Raw genomic sequence first — 24,697 nt, 5'->3', positions numbered from 1 at the left:
GAGCGGGGCGGGCTCCGCGCACCGAGCTCTGCCGGGCGGTGGTACGGGGGGAGCCTCGCCCGGCGGGTGTGAGGGGGACCGGAGGGCGAGCCGCCCCGCTCTCCCTCATAGCTTGGCCGCGACGGCCCGCGGCGCCTGGACCGCAGCCGCCGAGCTTTCACCCGCTTCTCTTCAGCTCTGTCCTCGCGTTTCCCTCTCGCTGTGGAGGGTTTGGGTGCGCGCGGTGTGAAATCCATTACCGCGGTTCGACACCACCGCAAATGTCCCTTTCGTAGGCAGCGAGCGGCTAGTAGCGGGTACATTTGTGTCCGGTCCAGTGTATGTGGCGTGTTCGTTTCTTGCTAACTTAGTGCAGGTCAGGTTGCGGGAGTTACTTACGTAAGCAGTGGTGGTGTGCCGCTGCCGCCCGTTGTCCCCAGGTTAGCCGCGTTACTCGCCCTGTGTGTTCGCGTGTGCTCTCTGGCTCTGCGAGCTGTTTGCTGAAGTGTTTGCGAGGCCAAGAACCGCAAAACGTGCCGCGTGCCCCAAAGCGCTCAGGGAGGAGGTTGTTCAGGAGGTACTCCTGTGTTCTCTGCCCGCGCTGCATAATGGCGCTGGGCGCAGCTACGCTTGAATCTGTCCAGTAACCTCTCCTTCAGCCCTTCTAGACTTCCTCTTCGCCCCAGCCACCGGCGACGTGATGTAAGCCGATATCGGGCGCCCTGTCGGAACCGTGAGCTGCTTGAGGACTGCCGAGAGTCGGAGGTTAACAACCTCTCCTGTGCAGCGGGAGAGGGCAGTGTTGATTCAGCAGGACAGACTTGTGTTTAGTGTTTCCAGGTTTCCTCCTCAAGTGTAAGGGGAATATCCGAGTTTACCCTTTTGTAAGAGTCGGGTTTATCTTGCGAACTAACGCGGGCTTGCCTGCGCTTAAGAGCCGAGTTCGTGGTACTAGGGTAATTTCTTCAGTGAAGAGCAGACATCTGCTGATGGGGAGAGATGGGGAGCTTGCTGTTATCCCATATGAAGACCCTAAGAGAGTCTTTCACAGCAGGTTTATTAGCACTGGGAGAACATCTGACAGCCTGCCACTGATTCCGAAGTTAACAGCTCGTTCTTGAAACCTTTTGCTATGATAGAAAGGTCTCTCAGCCCCTTACTGTTGCAGATATGTTTCTCTAATCTGGGAAAGCTGTTTTGAAAGTAAACTAAACACCCTAATGCACTTGATGTTAGCTGGCTGTGCTGACACTACTGTCTCCACAGGCAGACTGTGCTAGATTTTCTTTGTACCAGTAAGGAACTTACAAAAAAGAACACTGTTTATTCATCAGAAGTGTAGTGCATGCTGTGATTGTTCTTCAGATGTATACCCAGAATAACAAATGACACTTCTGAAATCTGTTATCCTGGAACTGTCACAGCTCTTAAAGTGGTTTAAGTGCCTTCTTTCTGAGGGGAACAAGCAAGTCTGTTTCATACCTCACTGATGCGAACTGACAAAGGTCTTTTCACATGTTCTTGCATTTATTAAAAGTGAAGAAATAGTGACAGGATTTCTAGCCTTGCATTACCATAAACAAGAGAAAGGCCAGGTGGATTCAGACTTAACTCACATTACAAGAATACTAAAGTTAGTTAATGTATGTGTAGTTGTTATCTTGAGATGTAAATTACCACGTTGTTTGCCAACGATCTGTCAATAGCAGTGTTCACTGGGGAGCAGAACTGAGAAAGTGAAAGGTCACCCGAAGGTGCCTGGAGTAGGTGGGTATGATGTGAAATGTGCTGGAGAGAGGAGTTGTGGGTTGTGTGTGGGTTTTCTGCATATTATAGCTGCATGAGTAAGTCTTAATTAAAACTACTGTGGTAAAATTGTAGATTGGGAGAAGATCTTATTTGATCGAGGTAGTGGATGTGTTGTGATTTTAAGGCAACAGTGTTTGGCTGAGATTGATGTATAAAAACAGCTGGACTGATTATGTTGCTGGCTTCTGCTGTGATCAAAATATGAATAATTGACTTTCTTTCTGCCCTTCTTTATATACATTTGTAGATGAAGTCCACTAGGCTCTTGTCTTTATTTCCTGTACTGTAGGGCTATTTGTAGCTGGCTGTATTATTTTAGGAAATTACCTAAAGGAAAAATGTAATCTAAAGGAGCAAGGTTCTTGCCATCTGAGGTTTCAGTGAACTTCTGCAAAATTAATTTGGACTTTGGTAATTTCCACTAGAATAGTACATCCTCTATTATCTGAGTTTATTGTGGTTAGAGGTTATATCAGGCAAAATTGGTGTACATGTGGACTCTGGTTTCAGAGTATTGTAGTGTCTGAAGGGAAATGTGTTTTGTCAAATGTATCTTTAAATTTCAGCTTTTCAGTTGTGTGTAGTTCGGTGAGAAGGATTGTGCCTTAACACAGATGAACATAGGGGAAGGTACAGATCTCAGAGTTGTTTCTGTGGGTGAAGATGCTCTTTGACAGTAGCAGTTTTGTCCTAATCAATGCATTTCTTGTCCTTTTCTCTTTTAGGTACCTGTGGAAACATCTCTAACTGCAGTTCGTGTATTGGTGATGGCACAAGTGTAACAGGCTGCAAGTGGATAAGTTGTGAAGGTAAGGAGGACTAAACGGTGCTAAAAGTGTTTCTTACTATGCCATGCAGAACCTTAAACCAAGCTAGATGTACTATATTAATGTTCATTGCACAAATACACTGTTCTGTTTGATAATCTAATGGAGCATTAACTGCAAGGTTTATCTGTTGTTGAGCATGTCAAGGTGTTACATTGAGACAGCTGAGCACATTCAAAATAATCCCAGATTTCTAAGGCTTTTAATTTATATCTGTGCTCTTGATAAGCTGATGTTTTCCAGATGGCTCAGAATGTTTGTAGAACAAACTAGTCACTTGTGTTTGCTGTTAGGAGTCATGAGTGGGTTCTGATATGCAGGGACATAACTGTGCTTCAGTCCTTTTTGAGGGACTACTCCTGAATTGAAGTGCAGTAAGGGAGAGGAGTCTATTAAATAAGATAATCTGAAGAGTAGTGTTCCTAAAACTAAGAATTGTCAACCCACTAGTGGGAACATGACAGACCCAAAGAAGCATTAGCTGGTCTCATTCAGAGCCTTGTTTTTCCTCATTGTGGTAGAGTTGGATATAACTACATTTAGGTGGCCTCTGGTACTCAGGCCTGGAGGAGATGAAGTTGCTGTTGACAAAGCCTTGTAGAGACTAGGTAAGTAGTGTTCGGGTAGATTATTTGTACCTCTTACGTGAGGTGGAAACAGTTTTTACAAAGACAGAATGGCTGTCTTCAACAATTTCAAGGTCAAGGATCTGTTTAAAAAGCCAGAACTTAGGTTTTGCTTGCATGTAGAATTTAAGACCGTAAGGTTGGGGTTTTTTTGTGTTTTTTTTTTTTTTTTTAATAATGCTACCAGAATGCAAAATATTCAAATTGGAAAATGTTACAAATAGTAGAAACACTTTCTAATTTTATAGGATATGAATAAAAAAATAACAAGCTATACAGTTACTGTAGAATCATGCAAAACCACGTGTGAGTATTGCCTAAGTGTTGATTTGAGTGGTAAAGTAGCTGTAGTTTAAGAAAATACTCAAAGTTTTCTAATTAGTAATACAATACTGAAGTCCTGCATATTGAAGTGGCTTTATGTTATCCTGGCTAGAAGATGGTGTTTAGTTCGTTGATGAACAGTTTATTAGTATTTATGAACAATGTCTCAAACACTTTCAAGTTCTGCTGCTGTAAATATTCTTGGCTCTTTTCTGACAGGAAACATAGGCATATGTGTAAATGAAACAGAAGTAACTTTGAAGAATCAAAGCTGTACTGCTGAAGAACAGTGTTCTTGTAAGTATTTAGACACTCGGTTTTCACATTGTTTAATGTGAAGCAGTTGTGTTTACAACTCCTTTGTCTGTTGACCTTTGTTAATGTGCCTTCTACAATTTACATAAGTGTGTACAAGTATGTAAATAAGCACTTTGCTGCCAGCTTAAACCTGTGATATATGAAACTAAAATACACAGTTTTGTTGTACGTTCAGTTTACTGCTTATTGCTGCTGTTTCAAGAAGCCTGACATACTCTACTAGGCAGATGTCTCTCTGGCTGCTGCCTTGGTTTCTCAAATTAAAATGGGTGGTGGTTTCTATTAGATGTAGCATATCCTAAGGAACTTCTCAGCATTCTCAAAACAGTCAGCTTTAATGGTCACAATAACTTTCACCTGCTAAGTCTGCTGCTTCATCTGAGATGCAGAAAATAGGAAAAGCTTATGAACCTTCCAGTTTTAATTATTAACTAGCACAACATTTCATGGAGTCCTGAAGTATAGAGTCTGGGTTATAGAACTGTGTAAGGTAAATCCTTGATGCTAGGAACATGTTCAGTTGAAAATTTACTTCAGTCTTTTCATCAGTTTGTGCTTGCTGTGCAAAGCAGATATGTGGAATATGAGTAATTTGGATCAAATCTTGACGTTCACTGTTGTGAAAGCCCACCAATTTTAGTTTTTCTGAAAGCTGACAAGAAATGGACTTGAAAATAGGATTTTCTGTGTTTAAGATCTGGAACAGCAAAATCCTTAATACTCTAGAGGAGTTCAACAGTGCTGCTAAAGAGATTGGCTTGCACCAACAGAGATGAAGCTTCCATGCTACTGTGGTGATGGTGGCAGTGGCAGCCAGTCAGATATGATTCCACTTGGACTTCCTGTGTTGTTTCTAAAATTGTAAGAATCTCCTTTTAATCAGGAGTGTTAAAAGTACCATTTTTAAGTGCTTTGCAAAGAGAGCATGGTGTTACAGTGCCTTGTTCTATATCTGAGAGTAGAATTTCTACAATCTGTTCCTGTTAAACTTGTAGTGGTGTTTATCAGGTTGTTGTGTTTTAGTTTCTGGGTATTCAAGGAAACCTAATTGTCACCATTAGTAGAGGATCTTTGTTGGTGTGACAGAAGCCAGTATACCTTATCAGCTCCTACAGTGTCATGGCTCAGCACTATATTTGAGGATTGAGGATTGACATGGAAGAACATCAAGGTGGCACTAACCTGGCTTGATGTGAATGTGACCTGAGAGAATGTATATTCTGATGTATCCAGCCTATCTTTATAGAAACAGTCAGCTCTGGTTTCACGCCATGCTGAATTGTTTCCAGGTGTAGATAACCACACTTAAGTGAGCCTGAGCTCGCTTTTGGACATAAAGACTTCTGAACGTAATGGTATTTCAGGAGGAAGCTTGCTGATGTATTGGTGTATGATTAGGAAACAGTTTAGATAAGATGTCCATATGTGATTAACTCTGTTAATTCAGTCAGTCGCAGAAGGCTTCACGGTTACAAGGTCAGTGGGGTATTTTTACGGCACATGCTGAGGTTGGGATCACATACAACCAGCAACAATTCCTGGAACAGAAGGGTTTTTCATAAGGATGTCTTTGTTTTCCCCCACCCCATATGACTTCAGCAGTCTAATCACTGATTTCTAGTTGAGCTTGATAGGTCAGATTCAGTTTTAGTTGCAGTGAGGTTGGGAAGCAGTACTGAATACCTAGCATCCTGTTGTGTAAAGCATGCACAGTTCTACTGCTTGTACAGTAGGACTTTTCTCCCTTCTATTTGCTTTGAGGAATCTTGAATTAGCAATTGAACGCTAGCTTGATTGGGCTGCCTGTGACAAGGTTTTCCTTGTAGTTGCTCATGCAACTTTTGCCATTAGTGTGAATTGAACATTCAACTTCTTTGCAGTTTCAGAACAAAACTGCAATAAAACTTGGTGCTATCTGAATTCCTTAAAGCACAGCCTGATGCTGTTCCTTTTGTGGCTTGTTGGTTTTGTTTTGAGATTTTTTTTTTTTTTTTTTTTGTTAAATAGTGTGATTATTCTCTTTAACTCTTCACTTTTTTCATGGCTCCTACAGTTGCTCTTTCCAGTAGTCCTGCGCCATCTTCCAATACTACTACCACAGCATCTTCCAATACTACTACCACAGCATCTTCCAATACTACTACCACAGCATCTTCCAATACTACCACCACAACATCTTCCAATACTACTACCACAGCATCTTCCAATACGACCACAGCCAGTCCTGGTACAACAGCTCATACTACTATAGGTAATACAGTGCCTCTGAACGTAGAATGACAGTCAACCTCAGAACTGGTGAATGAAATAAAGGACAAGGCTTTTTCCACAGATCACTGCAGTAACATGACCACCAAACATCTGATGTATGAAATGCATAAATGGTCCCAAGCTTTGGAAGAAGGGGATTTTATAAAACTCTCAGAAAATGCTTCTTTACAGTATAATTAAGCATTGGCTCAGTGATAATTGCTTAAATTTGATTAGTCATTTCCTCATTGTTGTTGCATGTGCTGCCAGGTTAAGAGTGAAGCTTTTTAAAAATATTGGGGTTTGGTTGGTTTTGGGCTTTTTGGGTGTGGGTTTTTTGTTTGTTTGGGTTTTTTTTTGTTTGTTTTTTACAGCATCTGCTTAAGGGAGCTGGGAGATAACGAGTTGGTACTTGATTAGGCTCAGAACAGCCGAATGTACAGCAGAGTGAGGTTTAGCTCTGAGTAAACCTACAAATGTTGGCACTTCTCCCACGCACATAGTAGAATACTGATTAAATTTTAGTAGTGCTGATCTGGTGGAGGGGGGGTGATGGTCAGAGCCCCAGTGTTCTGGCTTGGTAGCTTATAGAAGACTGTCTACAGGTGAGTGTTTGCTTATTTCAGTGATGTTATTCAGTTAGTGTTTTTGAAGATGGCAGGGGGAGAAAGAGGAAGTTTTGCTATCCTTTAAGTGTTTATACCTTAAGGTATCACATTAAGTACTTTTAGTACAATAAACACTAATTCTGAGGGCTGTTTGATGAAAGTCCTTTGACTTGATGCAGATTATCAGTTGTCTTGAAACAACTGTCTTGATTCTTGTTCAAATACCAGCCTTTGTACTGGTACTTGAAAAGTGGTTTGTCTGAATGAAGAATGAGTGTCTGATCTGTGAAAAACATTGAAATATTTGGATAACATTGTTATGCAGGTTTGAAAAAAACCCTTGCTAATTGCAAGTTTGAAGAAATTTGGCTAAATGCCATGCAGCTGAATATCTAAATTGTGTGGGGTACAGTCTGAGGTCAGAGCTTATTCTTGTTAAGCAAAACGAGACAAGTGATTTACATAAGAACTTTGCTCTTGAAGTTTATGGTATGAGTATATGTCTTCTCTCAAGCAGCTAATGTCACCAGTGTAACTGCACATCCTCCTGTACCTACAACTGCTATTACTTCAGCTACCACGACACCCAGTATTCCAGGTAACTGCTACTACTAGCCTAATTAAAGCGTTAAATACTTAGAAATTAGTGTTATTTTAAAAGTGTCATCTTGAAAGACTTAAATGTTAACATTAAAGTAGTATTGATATATCTGCTATCCTCACTTTGAACTTTATGGCATGTCTGTAATTTGAAGGAGGTGTACGTATGTATGTAGCAAGGTAGAACTCTGAGAAACAGAGCTTATTGGTGAGATATTAAAAGTCAGATGTGTTGGTCAAATTAAATGAGCTGCCTGGTTTTAGTAGTGTGGCTGGAAGTCACTTGTTAACTCACTTATGTTTGGGAGGTGGCATTTTGTTTTTCACTTCAGCATAATAATGATGGAAATAAGCTGAAGTATTTTATTTCTGCATCAGTCCTGAATATGCAGTTCCATGAAGAGCTCTCATGAAGTAAAGCTCTTTAAAACCAGCCATTAGCAGATGGCTGTTACTTCCAAATCCATGTATGTTGTGGCTTCACCTAATTTCTTTAAGCTAGATTATTGTCTAGTAGATGGAAGATAATAATTGAATTTAAACACAGAATTGGAGCAAGCAGCAGAGATTGGAAAATGTGTTTCAAATCTGAGTATATCAGTACATGTTTCTGTGTAAAGGAGGAAAGCTTTTGCTTTTTGAAGTACAAAACGTCCAGCTGGGACTTGCTCAGTATTGAGGTCCAGAGCAGTGCAGCTATAAATAGCTCTAACCTTTCACAAACAGTATTTAATCAGAATTTCAGTATCACCGTTCTAAATGCAGCTGCTGACGTGTCTTTTTATTTATTTTTTGTTTGTTTCCTTATTGGTATTTGATACAGTGAGTAATCTTGATACCAGAAAGCCAGTACTAGAACCTGGAAGACTATTGTGAGCATTGTGCACTTACAAACTCTTAATGTCGTATTTAACAGGTACAAATGCTACTGTGACTCCTGCACCTTCTCCACGCAAATCTACTTTTGATGCTGCAAGTTTCATAGGTGGAATTGTCCTTGTTCTGGGTCTGCAGGCTGTTGTTTTCTTTTTGTACAAATTCTGCAAGTCAAAAGACCGTAACTACCACACACTTTAGGACCTGCCACTTTGTAATGGACTTGTAGCCCAACACCTGTAGTTCACTGAACCAAAATATTTTCTGTTGCTCATGGAAGACAGCAGTTCATAATATCCTTTAAATCTCTAAAAGAAGACTTTAAAAGAATATTTTTGCAACATTATACTTGGCAAGATGTGACATTAGTCTCTTCAACAGGAGTACTTGGAATATGCTGCATGGGTTCTAATGGCTGTCTTATTTTCCTTTAGTGGCTGCTGCTGTGGGACTTTTTTTTTTTTTGATATGCCAAATGTAGACATTCAGAGATTCTTATTCAGTGGCAACACTGTCTTGAGTAGATAATCTTGTGAAGGCTAATTTAATCAACATTTGATACAGTATCCCTTCAGCTTTGTCAAGATGTGAATTACTGGTGACTGACTTCAGGGAGTGAAATACCATTTATACTAGCGTATGGCTCTTAAAGCGTACTGCTAGAAAGATAAACTAAACTGTAGAAGTAGATGATGTCTTAACAGAATCACATAACTTTTTTCCTTTTTTTTATACACAAGAATAAAGGTTGCCTGTTAAAAACTGCATTCCAAACATATCCTACACCCTTTTCAGTTAATGTTGCAGGTGGAGAGGGCATGTAAGGATAATCCTTTTAAAGGGGAAATGAAGATTAGTGCCTTAAAAGAGTAAACAAAAGGCTGCAAAAATGTCCCACTTACTTCAAAGACAGATAAAGCTATTAAATACTAGCTTAAATTAGGATAATGGAATACATGGGACTTGAGCATTCCGGTTTAAAAAATTTTTACACTAAGTAACTGTCCCCTATTGACCTTGTGAGGGTGGAGAAGCACGGTACAGTAACGTTCACCTACAGACAGAAACTTTGTTTACTTTTTGTTCTGGCTTACAAACCATAAAACTAATGATAAAATTCAGTTCACTCCCTGTATAAAAAGGTAACAACTTAGATTTATACTTGAAATACTGGTGTTTTGAAAATCCTGGGAATTTTCTTATTCAAACAGTTCCTGGACTGATTGCAATTAATTTCAAGGTTTGGGTGGTTTGTTTCTTTTTACCCTCCGGTATGTCTGCTTGCTGGAGGAGCAGTTAAGCGTAATGCAGAGGATCTGCTAATTTGATCCTAGTCAGGATTGCTGTAGTCCTGGGATTGCCAGGGCTGCACCTTTTTAGTTTCCCCCTCCACCCTTCCTGGCATGGGGTTGGTGTCACCCTCCAGTGAGCTGGTTAAGGAAATCTATTTGGCCAAATAGTATATATATTTTTTTTTTCCCTTGGCTGGATCAGCCAGTGTGATCTGAGTATCAGAGGTACGTCCTTTCCAGTGACTTGAGCATCTGTGAAAGTAAACCCACAGGAAGAATGGAAGTAAGGATAAAATTCAGGTGGTGGATGTAGCACATAATACATAGTTTTTGATGATATACTTTGATCGATAACCTGTAGTACTGTTGATAGCTCCGACTTGACTGGAATTTGGCACCCAGTAGAAAATGACGCATTAATGCAGATAATAGTCATGGCAGTGGAGCTTAAATATGAAGCAAATTAAGTGCACTTCAGTTGGAAACTAAAGTGCACAGTGTTGCTTTCTTTTGTTCTTCTAGTTCAAATGGCGTTGTTTCTGTTGTGCTGCATAGAAAACTGAAATTGCTACAAAGTTACTCACCAGTACTGTATCTTTGAGTTTATTAGCTTTTGATTTTTTCTAAACAAAACTAAGACAATCAGCTCAGGTTTATTAAAACAGCAGAGTGAGCAGCCAGTTTCCAGCAACAGTATGTGTGTGGGTTAGATGGTATATCCTTGGCCTTACTGTGAAATCACTTAATCTGTCCTTTCCTTATCTCAGAACTGTTCTACTACATTTATTTGTTTAAAAAGATATCCATGAGCTTGTATTCTCTGCTTTGCAGTGAGCAAAATAACCTGCTAAATTGTGATAGTTCTTCTTCAGCTCAGCAAAGCAAACTCTATGCCTAGTACATAATTTCTAGAGGCCTCAAAGGGCTATCTTCTGGGAAACTTGCAGAAAATTGCTACAGAACACTTCATGGCATGGAAGACATTATAAAATACTGCTAAAATGCTTAATCATGAGCTAGGCTGACCCTGATTTAGGTTGCTGATAAAGTCTGCTGGTTAAGCAAACTAAAAATAATTTTTAAAGTGCCTTAAAGTTCCTTAATCTTTTGCCTGAAATTTTGTTTAAAAGGGTAGAAGGGATACCTTGCCTTAGTTACTAATTTTTTCTTGGTGCCAGCAATTGCTACTTTCCAAGACTGTAGGAAACCCAGGATCTCTGACATGTACAGATGCCAATCTGAAAAACTCAAGCTTGTACGGTATTTATTCAGTCGTGTTCTGGAAGGCCTGCCCTATGCACCACTTGCTTGTTAGCCTTGCCAACAAAGTATGATCCCCAGTTTACAGAGTTCTGGATAGGATTGTTTCCCTTTTGGTTGTTTGGGGGGAGGGGGGGCTGGGTTATACATCTTCACCATGTGCTTGGCTGCCTCACTATGATTAGTAATTACTCCTTTGTGAAACATCAGTATGGGCTGATCCGTGCTGTATACTAGCAAAAAAACCTGAGGTAACAACTTGCAGTTTTTCTTGGCCTTGTGTTTTGAAGTGGAAGGTAGCTCATAGATCTGTAGTTGTATTTGCCCCTACATGAATTTTAGGCACTGAACTGTAGTGACTCTTCAAGTTATCTGGCTTTTTCTTGAAGCCAACTTGTGGAAATATCAAGCTGTTATGAATGTTTTCTGCAAGTGTTGCTGTAAAAGTTTGTATTTTGTCTTCAGTGGAAGAAAACTGAAACAGTTACAATCGCAAAACCAAATTGATAAATAAAAATCTGTTGAACGGAATTTTTCTTGTAAAGTTTAATTTGAGCAGTCCCAGAGGGAATTGTCTACTGACTTTTTGGAGATGAGCCATTTTCCATAGAAACTGAGGAACACTAGGGAAAGAGGAAGAATGAAAAGTTGAAGAATTGTTAGCTCTCCTAAGTACAGTATTAACTCTGCGTTTGTTACATGCAACAATACTGATTTAGATTTAGAATGGTCTCCAAAAGAATTCTGTAGTCCATGTTTTCCATGTTTAACCTTGTTTTCCCCTTAAAGCCAAACAGCAAGGCATTTAAGTGTTCCAGTTGCAGCAACCTGTAAGGCTTAATTCTCCTCTTTCCAATAGCAGACCTTGTAATAATACTGGATGTCAGCTTGTAAGGTGGAAGAGGGGCTGTTGTGCCAGGGAGGCTATAAATAGCCCCTACATTTTAGCATCTTTTCACATTAAGATCTTTGACCTTAATGAAAAAGGTATTGCTCTGAGCCTTATTTCTTTCCTGATGGCATGAGAAAGAGGAGGATATTTGCTCGGGAGTAACTATGCTTGAAGAGAACAGACCAAGCACAATTCTGTAGTTACAGACTGACTGTAATGATAACTGGCTCTGGGTGAGCTGACCTCAATAGCTTTACATCAAGGCTTTGACACTTTTGTGGGCAGTGAATGTGTCACTAAGTAGTATTGACATAACTTGGTCTCATACAGGAAGCTGCAAAAATCCCAGTAGTGTTTTGGGAAAAGCTGTATGGAAATAGAGGAAACCTGATGTGCTTAAAATTGCTGTGCCTTCCACAAAAGCATCCGTTTACTACATACAGTCAAGGATTTAGTTATATTTTTGTTACAGTGCAGCACTGGAAGCCTCTGCACAATTGTTTATCCCTATAGTACCAGTCTTGATGTTACTGCTGTTCTTTGAAGGCAGTCTTCTGTAGGTACAGCATTCATTCAGAAATCATCTTTGAATTTTGCTGCATTAAGTGGAGCACTATTTGAAGTATTTTATCAAGAAGCTGTAATTAGCTGGAGAGAGCCCTTTTTACTGCTGCCATGGTACAGAAGTGCTTCATACTGATGATATTGTTCTACTTCCAAATTGGCATCTGGTTCCTGGAATGTGCTAGAATAACATTTGATGGCTTCTCTAATGACAGCTGACCTTGGATAGTCATCAGTCACCTTGTCCTTCATTTAAAGCATACCTTAAAATGAATGTTATTTGATAACTGATTCCACAGCATTCTGAGCATATTGTGACCTGGTTTGATGTAGCAGCAAGCATAAATGAAATAAAGCTTGTTTCAGTAATGAAGGATGTTAATCTTATTCTAGAAATCCCTAGTCTCTAAATACTACAGCATTTCTAACTGAAGTTCTTTATTCAGTGTTTAACCAGTGCAATGCTGTTAAAGGTTGCCTGAATTTAATCTAAGTTCTTAAGTTATTTATAAAACAAGTACTGACGTATTTGATTATTCAGTGCTCACAGGTATGTGGATGATGCTAAAAGGCACAGAGCTGGTATTTTAACACATCAAAAGCTGCAATACATTTGGACACATCTCTGACAGACACCTTTGAGTCCTTTAATGGCTGGGCTATAAAAGGAAGATTTTTTTTCCATGCAAGAGAGAGGCACACATGGTTAGGTTTTTTTATTTTATTTATTTTTTATTTTGCTCCTACTTAGTGTAGTACTGAGCACAGAGTTGCCCTTCCCTTTTCTAGAGGGAGGGGAGAGAAGATGCTGGGGAAGGTGCAGATTGGTACTTTTGATGAGTCATCTTCAGGCATCAAAGATTCAGTGTACAGGCAGCAACCTCTGGGGGTGAGGGCACTGCATCGGGCAGGGTGTGGTGGTTGGGGGTTGCAATTGGAAAGCAGTTTTAAAAAACAAACCAAAACCCACCAGACCCCATGCTTTTCCTCTAAGCACTTAGATGTGCTTTGCACCACCATGTTGTAAGGTTACCACAATAAAAGGAAGCCTTTTAGTTCCAACTGCTGCCCTTCCTGTAGTGTGGTACATTGTCTGCAGGAAGCCATGCAGTGCTGCTCTTACTCAGAAGAGGATCTGCATCACCCAGTGCTTAAAATGGATTGTCAAGTAACCTGATAGGAGCTGGTATTGAACACTTCATCCAAATATGTTGAAGTACATATGACGCAGCACTGGAATATTCCTGCCTCTCTTAATTGTATATAAAATGTTTTTCTTCAAGCTTGCCAGTTCAGTGGCATTTTCTAAAATGCTCTGGACTGATTAAAAATACATGTGGGTTTACTTCCAGACCAGCCTTTTTTTCTATGAAGACAGCAGGAAAAGACTTTTCATTTAGGTGTGGTGATAGCCTATCTGCCATTCTTTCCTTCCATCTGCTAGGCACCTGAAAGCATAGGTAACATTAAGAATAGTTACCAACCATGGCATGGTACTCAGAAAGAAGAGTCTTTTCCAGATCTTCGCTACCTGAATAGCTCCTCCTGCCTGATTTTCTTAGTTGATTTTTTTAACACTTGGGAGTCATACCTGCTTTTCACCTTGCTCTTAAATCTCAAGAAAGGTTTGCTGTATTGTCCAGATGAAACCTGCCTGGATATATGTACAAATCACAGCTTGCAAACCAGTGAAGAATTTGCTCATTTTGCAACCATACCAGCTTATTACCAATGCCATCGCTGTCTGCAGTCTTTGAATGTTTCTGTTTTTCCTCTTCTGTTGCTGCTGGTAATCCCCGTGTTGAGTGGATGCTGCAAGCTTGTTGCCCTGGACTTGAGTGGCAGAGCATACTGTGTTATCAACAACACAGAGTTAAAGCAGAACTCAAGTAAATGCAGAGCTGTTGTTTATGACCTCTAAGAAGAATGTTAAGGTAGAAGAAAACCCAAACTACCCCAATGAAAAAACAAACACACAGAGAACACTGCATAGTACTGATAGAATAATAAGTTGCTTAGTCTGGAAAAAGCAGCTCATGGATGACCTTGACACAAATTAGAACAAAGCCTATTTGCAACTATCCGCAATTTTTACAGCTCATACCATTTCCTTTTCATTCATAGTGGTAAGTGTATCAGCATTTATTCTTCCAGTAGGAGACATCTCAGGGAAGCAGAAACTTCTTGCTCCACCAAGTCTACTTCATTATATGCGATTATTTTCAACTCTGTCTTTCCAGGTCCTGTTGAAAGCCAAGATTAAAAGGTGTGTGTGGATGGGCGTTAACCGTCTGTTCCCAGTGACACTAAATTCCCTAGTGAATTCCAGTCTTTGTAGATTTCTGAAAAGCAGAGGTGCAGCCACTTAATGCTAAACCTTCAGCCACTAAAGCAATCCTGATTGTATCAAATGCTATGCTTCCTATTGGCTGTAATGTGATTCAAGCCCGATTTGTAGCTATGTACAATGTGGTGTTGCTATACCACTTCTTAAACCTACGTTAACCTTTCCCACCAACTTTGGGCAAGGAGGTGAGGGTGGTTTTGCTGTGTAGCTGTAATCTTGGACTTGTTAATTGAGACAGTGTTCCTCTTCCTTCCCAGGTATGATAAAAGATGTTTCAGACCACATTGCTTTGCTGTTTCTGGCATTATTTCAGGGTGGATGTCCAAGGGACTCAGGCCTTCTGCTAAAGCAGCAGGAGAGCAGCTGGCAGCTGCCTGGAGCTCAGAACTACCCAGTCTGGTCACGATCTGTTCAGCATCCATGAATCCTGAAGCAGGGGCTTAAGAGGGTGACTATGCAAGTGTCACATGAAATCCAGGAAGAAGTGCAGCAACTGAGACAGGCCATGGCCTAGTGCATTATTAGAGAGGGAAGAAGAGAAAGATGTGAGAATAGAGAAGAAGGAATAGAGAAAAAGATAGAAGACATGGCTCAAACTTCTTATCTGCAGCAGTTACAAACTGTCTGAAGTCAGTCTGTGGACAGTTCCTGGGGTTGACGTGACCTGTTTCAAAATGACCTTCTCCTTTACAGTCAAACCAGGGCTATTGCAAGTAACAGTTGCCACCCTGACACAGATGATAGGTCTGAAGTCAGGTACAGTGCAACTCAGATTAATAGATAAGACAAATCTTTACATGATGCAAGTCTGGACTGCTGTATGAGAAGTGCTAGTGTTAATGCATCAAAACTTACACTTATTTAATATTGACTTATTACCGGGAAAATCACTTCTTATACTGCTTGTACTATAGACCAACAGCTCTGCAGTCTTCCTTTCACCTTTTTGAAAGGAAAAACAAAAATAAAATACCACCAGACCTTCACAGCATCCATCTATTGTTACAAACACGGGAATAAAAAGAATCACAATACAGAGTGATAACACTTTTCAGACCAGCTGTTTATATAGTTCAATGGAGTTTCTGTGTTAAGCATAGAGAAATCCAAGCTCCTCAGCCATTTTTTCCAGCTCTGCACCGTGCTTTACAATGGTAGCTCACTGCAGGGGGGAAAAAGAATGATCTCCTTTCTGTCACAGCTGCTTTCCTTGTGCATAGTAGCATCAATGTCACTTAAAAGTTTTGCACCAACTTTTCCCCTGAACTTTATTGGCTTAAAGAAAGAGAAGCCAAGTATATTTGTGCATAAATTAAAGATACTTCCCTGTTGTTTATTTTCCCGTGTTTGATTCATGTCTTGTCTTCAGCAGTGTGCTAATGAGCATTTCCCAGTTTCCTGTGGCAGGAATAACTAACATTTTCCTGCAGAAGGAAACTATAATTAAATTTGTAATGCTTTATATTCTTCATGGCACCTTGAAAGACCATTGGAGTTTTCATGTTTATTCCATTTACTAGGAATTTACATATCACCCATCAATTTTTCTTGCATGTGTTTGTCAGACTGACAGTAGGATTTGGTAACACAGAGAGAAGCAGCAGCTTAAGGCAGGTAGGAATAGAAATCCTTAATCAAGCTTTTTTAAGCTACATGAATTATGTAAGCATCGTGTTAAAAAGTTACCTAACAAACATCTGAGATGAAAGATTTTTGCTAAATGTTTAAGTTCTGGGTTAATTCAATTAAGGGCTAGAAAGCTCTCACTGCTGCTATGAGATCCTCTAAAAAAAATACCTGCAGTCATAGGCATGCACCTAGGCAAATTACAAGGGCACAGTCTTGCTTGGTTTCCCCACGTGATCTGTAATTAAGGTGTTCCAAAACCATTAATAATACCTGATGTCCTGCAACTTGGGATCCTTTGTTTCCTTTAATTGCTTCCTCCCCTGAATGCAGCTCCCTTCATATTTCCCCATTACATCCCTACAGTGCAAAAGACAACACAAGTTATGGTTTGAAGTTACTAACTTGGAAGTCAGTGTTTCCTGTGCTGCTTGAGCAGCTGTGGTGCAAGAAGCCATACGGCTTTTGAGTTGACTTAAAACAGCTTGAGGAAAAGTCAGACTTTCTGCTCTACCTAAATGCTTTCATTACAGAGGACATTTTCTCTTTCCTACTTGGCTTAAGTTTCCTATTGCATCAAAGCTTAAGGAGGGATTCGGAGACATGGACACATTGCTCATTAAGACTTATTTCCCCAAGAAAGTGAGTTACAACACACCACCTGTCTTTACCTGCAGTTACATTCCCCTGGGAAACTGCAGCTTCCAGGTTATAATAAACTTGACACTGCAGCTCATCAGCCTGCTGGAAGTCCTCCCATTTTAAACTGCACTCTTGGGTTAACCAGCTTCTTACGTAAAACATGGTAAAATGATTAATGACAGCAACAAAAATTCATCATCTGAGAGCTCTGCCTCAAAGCAGGAGCCTAGATTTAAAGGAAAAAGATGTTATTGCCCTATGTGCTCTTGTGAATGAGAGGCCATCAGTTCTTGCTGCTTGAAATAATCTGTAATCACAGCTTTGCTAAACATATCCATAATCCCTCTGAATACAAAATACAGCACAAACAGTGCAAATTCTCATTATTGTTTAATAGGAATCTGCATTTCAGGCATTACTGGAGGAAGACAAAAACAATACAGGGGCCTTTACTCACAATTCTCTGCATGTAACTAATTAGACAAGACCCTACCTCCATTTTCAGGGCAGAGGTATGTGGGAACACCAGCAGCTCTTCCCACATCTCTCCCACAGACTCTGTGATTTCCTAAGTTTAAATACAAAGTTAGTTAGCGTTAATGACCATGTAGGTGCTAGCTGCAGCTGGGACTGCTGTGTGGCGATAAAGGCCTGTACACTGCAGCTGCCATTTTCATTCTGCTCTCCTCAAAGGCTGATCCAGCTGTTGACATCTCTGATCTCTTGAAGGGTTATTTTGTAAACACAGCAGAACAGTTCAGAGCCCCATCAAAGACAGAAAATCAGTGGTCTACTGTCTGCGCCCGCTGCTCTGGCTGCGTGAAAGTCTCTCTCATGATTTTGTTTAGAAAACATGCCCGCACCCTGAGAAATTACTCCCAGCACAGTGGCATTTGTCATCCTGAGTCTGGAAAACTATCAGCCTGTGCTTTCACCTTGATGCTTTAGAAGATTGAAGACAGAATATACTTTGCTTGGTGCACAGGAGAGGCATTCAGATGCATTTACAAACCTTTGTCTAGAGAAAATTCTAGAGACTTAAGTGGCAGCAAGGTTGTCAGTAGATGGATTCATCTACTTGAAGTCTAATCAAGTGGTTGCCAAAAATATTTTGTTCTGCAGGCTACACTACAAAAGCCCTGCACTTTTCACAGCCAAAAAAGCCCACTGTGTCAGGTGTGCTAAACACAGAGGTTGTATTTAGTTGGCCAAATCAGTTTCTGAATTGATCCCTTTTACAGTGAGATAAATTGTAAAAGTGGACCTGTTTACTCAGTTACACTAGATCAATGATTAGCAAACAGATTCAAACTCAGTAAGTACATCACTTCGGTACAATGGCATCGATTTAGTGAAAACTAAACTCCTTTTTGTTGAAGATGGCATGTTTCAGAAGACTTTTCAGCTTCCTTGTTCAGGCATTTCACTTTCTACTCTTTTTCTTCCACTTCTTCCAGCCTCTTCTGTTTTCAGCTTTCACTGCACTCAGTACTTGTCTCTTTTTGGCTTCTGGTGTCTTCCTCTGTACTACTTCCAATAGCATTTGTTTCTACAACATACAATCATGAAAGCTTCAGACTTACATACCCCCAATTCCCACACACACCTTATATTTCCTTTTAAAGCTTGATGACCAGTCCTTGGATGTCATGCCCATCTGAGCTGAATGAGGAGAGACCCCGTCGCACATGACTTGGTACTATGAAATATTGGCAAACAAATCTGAATTATCCTGTGATCTTATGAAAGGACCACAGTCAGCCCCAAACCCAAAATAAAATCTGGGGTTTAGGACTGGGGACAGCAAAGGAATGGTAATGGGGGGTGGTAGCATAATGCTCTACTTACAGCATCGCTCGTTAGAGAGAGAAGCCTCAAAACAACATTCATGTGTAGAACTTATTCAATTATAAACAAACACAAAGGCAGTTGCTTCCAATTTCCTCAGTCTGCTGCAATTTGCTTTCTGCAGCCAGCCTCTGGTCTGCCTGTGGAACTTGTTTTTAAAACAACATACAAACAAGGAAAGAGATGGGGGGAAACGAGCACAGCTTTTTCAAACATAGCTGTTTATACAAGGTGTATAGCAACAGCCAGTAAGTATGGCTATTTTTTGGAATCTGTATCATAATTGAATGCAATGGTATTGCTGGCCACTCATAATAGACCAAACCCTCCTGTAGAGCTAAGGGTTCTGGAACAGAGTCTGCTATTTGTAAACACCATCATCACAATCTGTAGCAAGGAAAGAAATCAGGAAGAATAGAAAGAACCAGAAGCTGATGTCAGAAACCAAAGAAAAAACAGCCACAAATGCAGCTGCTAGAAAGATGGTAGATCGAGTGAGCCTTTTGGAATTACACTGACAGCTTGTCAGAGAAGGAAACCAATTAATCAACCAAAGGCAACTCCACTCTGGTGAAAAATATGAACACACAGAGCTAAAAGCAGTCACAGCCCAAACATTTTTCCTTGGGGAGCTCACTAAGCCTTACTAAGGTTGGAGTTTCAGAGACCAGTAGGCTCAGAATGGAGCAGTCAGACCATCAGATGTCACTTTTTAATATCATATTTACATTCATTACCATTCTACTGGAATGAGAAAGTTGTTTTGGCTAAACCATGTTTCCCAGAACAGCATCAGGTCTTGACTTGAAGATACTCAGTTGGACATATTGTCATTTCCATGGTTAATCACATTTTGAAAACATTGTTTCTAATTTCCCATTTTCAGTTTGTCTGCCTCAACTTCTAGGTACCACCTCTTGTTATACCTTTCCATAAGAATCCTTTAATATCTGCTATTCTCTCCCAACAAAATATATCTGTAGATTGTAATCAAGATACTCTTCTTTCAGATAGGCTAAACAGACTGAGCCTTTTAAGAGCTCTTGGCTAGAAGAGCAGCCCTCAAACAGTTTTAATAACTCTTCTCTGCACTCTCTCAATTTTTTCTTCATCTTTTTTTAAGTAGTACCCTCTGGAACCAGCAGCACTATTTGTTGCTGCACACAGAGCTGCAAACTCATTTTTGGTATATTTGTGCTAATCTCCTTATTATAAACAAAAAGATTGCAGCATCCGTCCTTTCCAGTACCACTCTACGTGGCCAGTCTGTTACAGTCCTCATCCTATCCAGGGATGCGGTCACCCTGTCCTGCACAGGTCCTGCTTGCTTCTCGTTCTTCATCTACTCAGGCACTGAGACACTTCTCAGAGAGAGATAACAGCGATCTGCATGTTTCTGTACTCCTGCTCTGCCCACACCGTTATTTACTCAATGTACCTTATCAAATTCACTAGCATTCCTCCCAAAATATGTCACTGGTAAATTTTATAATCTATAATTTTATATTTATTTCCAAGCCACTGACAAAAATGTTGAATACTGATAGTTCTGCTACCAACCCCTGCAGAAATCCATCAGAAACTATCTTCATTTCATGAAAATAACACATTCTTATATGTCAAAAAATCTAGCTCTCAAGCCATTTAGCATTTTTGTTGGTACTGTGTAATACTAAAATTTAAAATACAAAAGTTATGTGCTGCTAACCCAAGCATTACATGGCCCTCCCAAATACATATTACATCTCTAGCATTATGTTTATCTAGCTAACTTATAATCTTACCAACAGAATGAAATGAGATTGGTTTGACAAGACTTATTTTCCATACAATAATGTTTCTTGGTGGTAAGTCAAGGGTATGCTTTTCAGTGTGTAGAAGCGAAAGGCAGCTTGCCATGGCGGTGATGTGTCCATGAAGGTGCTCAGAAAAAAAAACAGATACGTAACACATTTGTTCTGCATTTAATGACAACATCCCTGAACGTTTCCTTGAAATTTAATGATTGGGTGGAAGAGAAATAACTCAAGATCTGCAATTTAATTTTTTTTTTATATCTGTCTGTGGAATAAAATATTCATAGTGTCTTTGCCTCTACTAAAATATGCATCCAATGATGTTGAGAGCACACATAAATACAGTGCCTGTAGTTGTCGTTTTGGTACATGACTCAAACTTCATCCAAGTTGCTATAGTTTTTTCCGTTGTTCTCCCTACCTGCAATGGTAAAAATGTGCAGATAAGTGTGTTTTTTCAATGCCATAAAATACATATCCAGATTGAGTAACTGTATTATGCAATGGGTTTTGAATCCATTTCTCTCCTAGAATAATAGTAGGCAAAATCCTCATTAAAGCAAGTGAGATGGGGAGGAGAATTCAGCTTGTTGCGCTGATGAATCAGGACCTGCTGAATTCAAATACCTGTTCATGCCGCTGTTTCTTCAGCTTGTCATTGCCTGCTAGAGATTTTGCAAGAGCTTTTCTTACCAACATGAGCTGCCCCTGAAATGAAGCCACCTCTTGTTCTGCCATCATCTTAGCAATCAGGCACTCTTTTTTGTTTTGAAGGGCTTCCTGTATACAGAAAGTATGTAACAGAAACAGTTATGAGAGCAGTGATTTTCCCTGTTTTATATAGCAGTGGGTTTCTTGAGAGGTAAAGCTCTCCGAGATTTTTAGTAAAGTGGGATTGAATTGTTCTTATTTTTTAATAAAGGCTGGATCTTGCTTTAAGGCAAAATGAGAAACAGGATGGACAAGAGGTGTCCTCTGAAGGGGAAAACATAAGATAATCTTTCGTGTGGGTACAACTGCAGAATTTTAATTATATTCACATGTCAACAATTCAAGTTCTTGTTTGCAAACATGCACAGAGCAATGCAAAATTTGATCTTTCTTAGGCATTAGAAAGACCTGTCCATCTACTAATCTGTTTATTCTTTCATTAAAGTAAAAATGTGTGTCATTAAGCTGCTTTTCCTTCTGGGCAGGATCTTTTTGCTTGTTTTAAATTACAAACATAAATGTGCATGTATATACAAGTTACAGTGTCAGGCAAAGATCTAACAGCCCTCTCTCCTTTCCCATCCATTTAAACTGGAAAAAGCAAAGTTGAAGTATCCTCTGCACTTGGACCAGAGGGCAGAGAAATACAAGCTCTTACATCTTCAGGATCACTCCAAAGTCAGAAACAAGAAAGCTCTGTCTGGGCAAGATGATCTAGTTTTCAATTTTAAAACAGACAAATTTTCCCATTTATTTTTCTCAGTTTCAGACTTTTCTCTCAAATCCTGTGATGATAGCTCTTATTTCTTATTTAAATCCAAACATTTTCACTAATTCAAGTCATCTTTGACTGATCTGTTTAATAAGATAGCCTAATGATTTAGCATCCCCTGGATAAAACTGAACTAAGTGTATGCACATCCAATTTTAGTTTGGCTTGACATTGACAAGCACACAAACCCCATTTTGTTTTCGTGCCTTTCAAGTTAACAAATATGATCCATTCTGCCTTTCCTTTGCTTGATGTGTGCAGCTAATTAACCTATATAACAATCAATAACCTCTGTTCCATTCTAATCAGCCTCATTTAAAACAGTGAGGCACTTTTCTTTCCATCCATCTTCGCTTTTGTTTAATTTAGCAATTTTTGTGCTTCGTCTTGTATTTCTGTAATTAGATTTTACAAACCTCGCCCTGTGCTCTGCTTTGTTTAAGTAGATACCAATTAATAAAATTGAAAAAAAAACAAACCCTCAGCCAGCTCCCAAGCCAACAATCCAGTTCATTTTCACTTCATGTCTGCCTGGTTTGGTCAGTTTTGAAAGAGCTGATTTCAATGCAGTGTCATAATTAGTCTTCTGAGTTGACATCAGACATACTAATACTTCCTAAACTCTAACTTCAAGCAGGCATGAGGGATTTGTTTCATACTATTCAGATTTGAAGACCACCATTATATCCATAATATAGAGGGGAAGAAGTTTAGAATTTCTACCCCAAATCTGCAGGTTCCATGAGCTCCTATAGGCTCACTGAGTAATAGTGAGCCTACCTACTCTGACCATTAGTTTTCAGAAAATTAGACACCAATAACAGGTGAAATGGTAGGGAAATATCAGCTTCTCAGCATCTCTAAGCTTTGCAGAGAGCTGTGCCTTCTGGGTGGTTTGCTTCCAACAATTCAGAGCCTTCAGTTTACACACCAGCTTGCTTAGCTTAACATTTTCATTCTGCAAGAGCTGCAGCAGCTCCTGCTAATGTTGATAAGAATAAACTCACCAAGATTACTTTCAATAGGAAGAAATGTATGGCTTGGAAGTAAATACAATTGTAAAAGCATGTATTTGTATTTAATGCTCATTTTCAAATACTTATACTTCGCAGTTTGAAACAGCGAAGCCTTTGGCAATGAATTTCTATTACTGTGTCTCCAGGGAAACAGGAAATGTGAACATTGCCCAGAAACTGGGAAAAAAAAATGGAAGGAATTTAATCCAAAATCGCAAACAGGAAAACACCTCCAAAATGAAGCACTGTTAATGGTGATATTATGCCAAATGGGGATTCTGGTTCATACCATATCCAGTAACCTGGTTCACCCTAGTTGCAATGGCTTTAATAAAAACAAAATGAGTGGATTCATGGCAGGTATAGTCATCAGGTTTTCTTGTTTGCTAAAAAGTAGTAGACTTCCTCCTAAAAACTCTTACAGAAGTTAGAGGACTGCTGGAGTTACTGGCCCTTCTGCACAGAAGACCTACTATTCAGTGCCAAATGACACAGAAGTTCTACTCTTCAGTGTCACTTTCTTGCCCTTTGTGTCTCATATTAGTTCCATCTGCAGCCAGGCTTTGGCCTTCCTCATTTCACCACTCTGATGTTATACCTTTGTTGCCTATCTTTGTTTCCACTACTTGCAATCCTTCTTTTTGTATTTTAGCCCTTTAAGAAGCTCCTTGCTAAGGCAAGCAAGGCCAAGGTTCTGCTACCCTCCCTGGTCTTGAATAAGAGGTTGGTTTTGAAGTCTCTGTCTTCTTTAAAAATCAACCAGCTTTCCTCGGCACTTTTCCCCTCTTGGCAGTTTCCCAGGCACTCGACCTAGCAATTCCCTAATTAAGTCACAGTCAGCTTTCCTGAAATCCCAAGTCCTAGCTCTGCAGCATAATTTTGCAACCTTTCTCCTGATCCTGAAATCATTCCATAGTCACTGCTGCTTCAGATGACACCACCCAGTTTTTCCAAGTTTGTGAGCAGCAGATTAGGGATTTACTAGCATTTGCTTTTAGGATGTTATCACTAATGCTGTCCAGGAACTGACAAGGCTTTCACAATGCTGTGTTCCCCTTCCAGTAGATTTCCAGATGGATAAAACCTCCAAATTCCAAGGCCTGGAGTCAGAAGCACTTTTAGCCCTCTACAGACAGGCCCATCCAATTTATTCTCCTGACCAGCCTGCCTGTAACAGACTGCTTACCACAGTCATTAATCATCACTAACATTCCTCCCTCCTCTGACCTTGACTGAGGCTTTCAGTAATACATCTCCACATTCACTCATGAGCTCTGTGCAGGGAATGAACCCTACAGAGTGCAACTCTCACTCCTCTTCTTCCCTGCTGATGCTTCTTAAACACCCTGTAACTACCCACGACCACGGTATGCACCAGCCCGCCAAGTTCCCATGACTCAGCTCAAACCACAGCCCTTTGACTGCACTCTCCTTGTTTGCTGCCTCTGCACACACATCCCCATTTCCAAGAGGGCATGTGGGACTCTCCCTGCAGCCTTCTCACACGTGGACCTCTTCCATTTCCGTTGGTTTCTCATGTACTTCTGGGTGTCCCTATCCCCCAGCTTCACTGGGGGTTGAATGCCCTTTTCCCTGTTGGCCTTACAGTTATATCCTGCTTCGCACACTTTTCTGCTTGAGAGATCCGCAGGCATATTTCCTTCAGACAGAAGTATTTAACTATTATCCATTTGATCGTATTTGTATTCACTGA

General features: G+C 40.1%; 1 protein-coding gene across 1 annotated transcript; it reads left to right on the top strand.

The window, feature by feature from the left end:
• The first annotated feature begins 2,387 nt into the window (after positions 1-2,387).
• Positions 2,388-11,300, top strand: CD164 (CD164 molecule). Its single transcript, XM_062625238.1, has 6 exons — positions 2,388-2,418; positions 2,514-2,597; positions 3,785-3,862; positions 5,937-6,134; positions 7,256-7,339; positions 8,258-11,300. The coding sequence occupies exons 1-6, from the start codon at positions 2,403-2,405 to the stop codon at positions 8,416-8,418; spliced, it is 621 nt and encodes a 206-aa protein (XP_062481222.1). The 5' UTR covers positions 2,388-2,402; the 3' UTR covers positions 8,419-11,300.
• Positions 11,301-24,697: the final 13,397 nt, after the last annotated feature.

The sequence above is a fragment of the Pezoporus occidentalis genome, unplaced genomic scaffold (genome assembly GCF_034315485.1).
Source record: "Pezoporus occidentalis ecotype Australia unplaced genomic scaffold, CSIRO_AGI_Poc_V1 ctg109, whole genome shotgun sequence".
Lineage (NCBI taxonomy): Eukaryota > Metazoa > Chordata > Aves > Psittaciformes > Psittacidae > Pezoporus > Pezoporus occidentalis.
The sequence above is the reverse complement of the archived record's forward strand: the minus strand, read 5'-3'. Positions and strand labels throughout refer to the sequence as shown.